The 3,536-nt window shown below is 37.6% G+C and overlaps 1 protein-coding gene across 1 annotated transcript; it reads left to right on the plus strand.

The window, feature by feature from the left end:
- Window positions 1-316: 316 nt before the first annotated feature.
- Window positions 317-2,711, plus strand: LOC143600847 (uncharacterized). The gene is made up of 4 exons (XM_077078406.1): window positions 317-1,055; window positions 1,259-1,507; window positions 1,649-1,869; window positions 2,355-2,711. Exons 1-4 carry the CDS (start codon window positions 317-319, stop codon window positions 2,709-2,711), a joined length of 1,566 nt encoding a protein of 521 aa, XP_076934521.1.
- Window positions 2,712-3,536: the final 825 nt, after the last annotated feature.

The raw sequence follows: 3,536 nt of genomic DNA on the forward strand, positions 1-3,536 counted from the left end.
ATGTTACTTCAACCATTGTTAATGAAATTGAGTTGTGTAAAATTGAGAAAGATAAAGAAGATAAACCTTTAAAATCTGAGTCTTCTAATTCATTTTAATCATGCTCATCGGTTGATTCTCTTACTGATTCTAAAAATGATTACTATGGAGATTGTTTCTATGAGAAATTGAAACAACCTAAGACCAAGAAGGCTTAGGCTTCCTTGTTTCACTAAGTGCTTATTTTTGTAGGGTCTTTCAAGAACCAATGACTCATGTTGGATAATGGATAGTAGAGCCTCTCGACACATGATGGGAACCCTTCATTTGCAAAAGAATGTTCAATCTATTTGCAGGAATTAAAGAAGGACAGATTGTTGGAGAAGGTACTTTATCGAATGGGAAAGTGATGTTCGAGAATGTTAATTACATCACGGAGCTTGAGAATAATTTGCTGAGCATATCTCAAATTTGTGACAAAGGCTTTTCAACTCGTTTTACAAGTCAAGATTGTCTGATTCTGAAGTCTGGGTATAAGATTCCAGAGGAGTGGATTTTAATGAAAGCACCAAGAGAAAATGATCTTTATGTGCTTAACATGAATGTTGCTTCATCGACTCAAGGTACTATTCAATGTTTTGTCAAGTCTTCTAAACAAGAGTATGTGTTTTGGCGTCGTCGCATGGGTCACATCAATGTTCGGAAGATGAACTACCTTGTTCATAATCAATTAGTTGAAGGAGTAAATGTCAAGGGTTTTCATTTGAGTCTTGAATGTCTGAGTTGTATGAAGGGTAAACAAAAGAAGAAGTCTCACCCGACAAAATCTCTCAATTCAATCAACTTACCTTTCGAGTGGGTTCATGTGGATTTAATTGGTCCTGTGAATGTCAAAAGTATCACCGGGGAACTTTATTGTTTGGTGGTCACTTCATGCTTCTCAAGGGTAATGTTTCAGGAATCAAAAGATGAGACCTTTGACAACTTGATGATTTTGTTCAAAAAGCTTGAGATGTTATATACTTTACCAATCCGAAGGATTCGAAGAAACAATGGTACCGAGTTCAGAAACAACTGTATGCTTCAATACTATAATGAGCGTGGTATTCTTCATGAGTTTAGTGCTCCATATACACCACAACAAAATGGAGTTGCTGAAAGAAAGAATCGTACTCTAATTGAAACAGCTAGGGCGATGTTGGCGGATTCGAAATTACCTGTTAGTTTCTAGTCTGAAGCTTTTGCCTCAGCTTGTTACACTCTTAACTTGTTCTGACAGTACAGAAGTATGGAAAAACCTGTTTCGATCTACTTAATATACGTAAGCCTAACTTGAAGTGGCTTGAGCCGTTCAGATCTCAATATACAGTTCTAGATCCTGATGGTAAATTCGGTGTGAAGTATGTGGAGGGTTTCTTTGTGGGTTATGCTAGTCCTTTAAGAAGAGTATTTTTACCTCGCATCAACCGAATTGTGCAAGTACAACATGTGGATTATCAAAGATATGCTGCTCCTATTCAAAGAAAAGGTGATTCATGGATGTTTAATTATGACAGCTTGTGGAGTATTTTTTTTTTCATTTTCTGAAGAGGAAATCACTAACGAAATGGCCACTCTGTTATTTCAACAATATTTAAGTAATGGATCTTATGAATTCCTACACAAGAAGTTCCACTTTTTAACAAAGATCCGATTCTTGATATTGATGACCATGTTGATGATAATCCGACTTCACCTTCTTTTGACGATGATGGTGAAGATCACAATGATGTGATTGAGTCTTTGATTCAACCAACACCTGATCCTGTTATTTCTGATCATGTTGCTACTGATTTCGTGCTTTCTGATGAGTTGACTAATGATGAAAATGTCACGAATCTTTCTGATGATGTGATAGTTCCTGATGAAATTATGCCTTGAACTTTATCATATCACCCGGAGAATATTATTGGAGATCTTATTCTGGAGGTTGTACTCGAAGTCAGATTGACCAAAGTCTTAGTTGTTATTATACTCAAGTCGCTCCTCTTCAGAATAGGTTCTCATTCAAATGTTTTATTCCTCAAATTGATTCGAAGACGTATAAACAAGCGTTGACTGAAGAAAGTTGGGTTAATGCAATGCAAGAAGAAGTATTGAAATTTGAAAAGCTTGTAGTTTGGAAACTTGTTGATCTATCGGATAAAAAATGATACATTAATACCAAGTGGGTTTTCAAGTGCAAAAGAGACGAAAATGGTATAATTGTCACAAATAAGGCTTGATTAGTGGTTCTTGGTTATAATCAAAGAGAAGGAATCGATTTTAATGATATCTATGCTCCCGTTGCTAGACTTTAAGCGATTAGATTTTTCTTAGCCTTTGCATCTTGGAAGGGATTCAAGGTCTACCAGTTGGATGTTAAGTATGCATTCCTGAACGGTAAATTGAGTGAAGAAGTCTTTGTAGGACAACCACCGGGGTTTGTCGATCCTATTCACAAAGATAAAGTGTACCTGCTCGACAAAGCTCTTTACGGTCTACATCAAGCCCCAGGAGCTTGGTATGACACATTGTCTCAACATTTGTTGGATAATAGCTTTGTTCATGGCACTGTCGATTGTACACTCTTCACTAAGGAAGTGAATGGTCATTTGCTGATAGTCCAGGTCTATGTGGATGATATCATTTTTGGGTCAACGAATAATGTTCTGTGCAAAGAGTTTGAGGATGTTATGAAGTCGAAATTTTGAATGAGCGCTATGGGAGGGTTGAAGTTTTTCTTAAGATTGCAAGTCGAACAAGGGTCTGATAGGATATTTATTCACCAGAAAAAATATGTCAACGATATCCTTGAAAAGTTCAATATGGCAGACTCATCGTCGAGCAGCACTCCTATCCAGCTAAATCATGGAATTGGTCCTGATCCCACCAGGGAGAAGGTCAATGAAACACTTTACCGTTCTATGATTGGTTCCCTCATGTATCTTACTGCTTCAAGGCCATACATTATGTATCCGACGTGTTTGGTGAAGCGGATACTTCGGTATCTTAAGAGGTGTCCAAGGGTAAGTCTTTGGTATATCCTCGAAACGATGTATTTGAGTTGAGAGCTTATTCTGATTCTGACTATGGTAGCTTCAAGCTGAACGCCAAATCTACCACCGCCGGCTGTAAATTCTTTGGTAGCAGGTTGGTGACGTGGCAGTGTAAGAAGCAGACGACTGTGTCGCGATCCACCTATGAGGCCGACTATGTAGCTGCTTCTAGGTGTTGTTCCCAGGTTTTGTGGATACAACAAATTCGCGGCTACGGTTTTAAATTTCTTACGACTCCTATTTTTGTAGATAATACTACTGGTATTTCCATAACTAAAAATCCGGTACGTCACTCAAAAACAAAACACGTTGACATACAGTATCACTTCATCCTTGACTGTTACGAGAAGAAGTTGATTACTGTAGACAAAATTCACACCAACGAACAAAAAGCTGATTTTTTTACTAAAGCTTTCGATAAAAACAGATTTTTGTATTTGTTGGGACTTAATGGTATAAAGAAATTGGGCGGTGGGGAAG

Source organism: Bidens hawaiensis, unplaced genomic scaffold (genome assembly GCF_021521415.1).
Source record: "Bidens hawaiensis isolate Kalapana, Puna unplaced genomic scaffold, B.hawaiensis_p1.1 tig00054951_1, whole genome shotgun sequence".
In the NCBI taxonomy this organism is placed as follows: domain Eukaryota; kingdom Viridiplantae; phylum Streptophyta; class Magnoliopsida; order Asterales; family Asteraceae; genus Bidens; species Bidens hawaiensis.

What these genes read in the sequence shown, in the direction of transcription:
- LOC143600847 (XM_077078406.1), top strand. Translation starts at nt 317, where the DNA reads ATGTTCAATCTATTTGCAGGAATTAAAGAAGGACAGATTGTTGGAGAA. An exon ending in TACCGAGTTCAGAAACAACT is followed by an intron (nt 1,056 to 1,258) that starts GTATGCTTCAAT and finishes TTGTTCTGACAG; the next exon opens with TACAGAAGTATGGAAAAACC. An exon ending in TCACGAATCTTTCTGATGAT is followed by an intron (nt 1,870 to 2,354) that starts GTGATAGTTCCT and finishes GCATCTTGGAAG; the next exon opens with GGATTCAAGGTCTACCAGTT.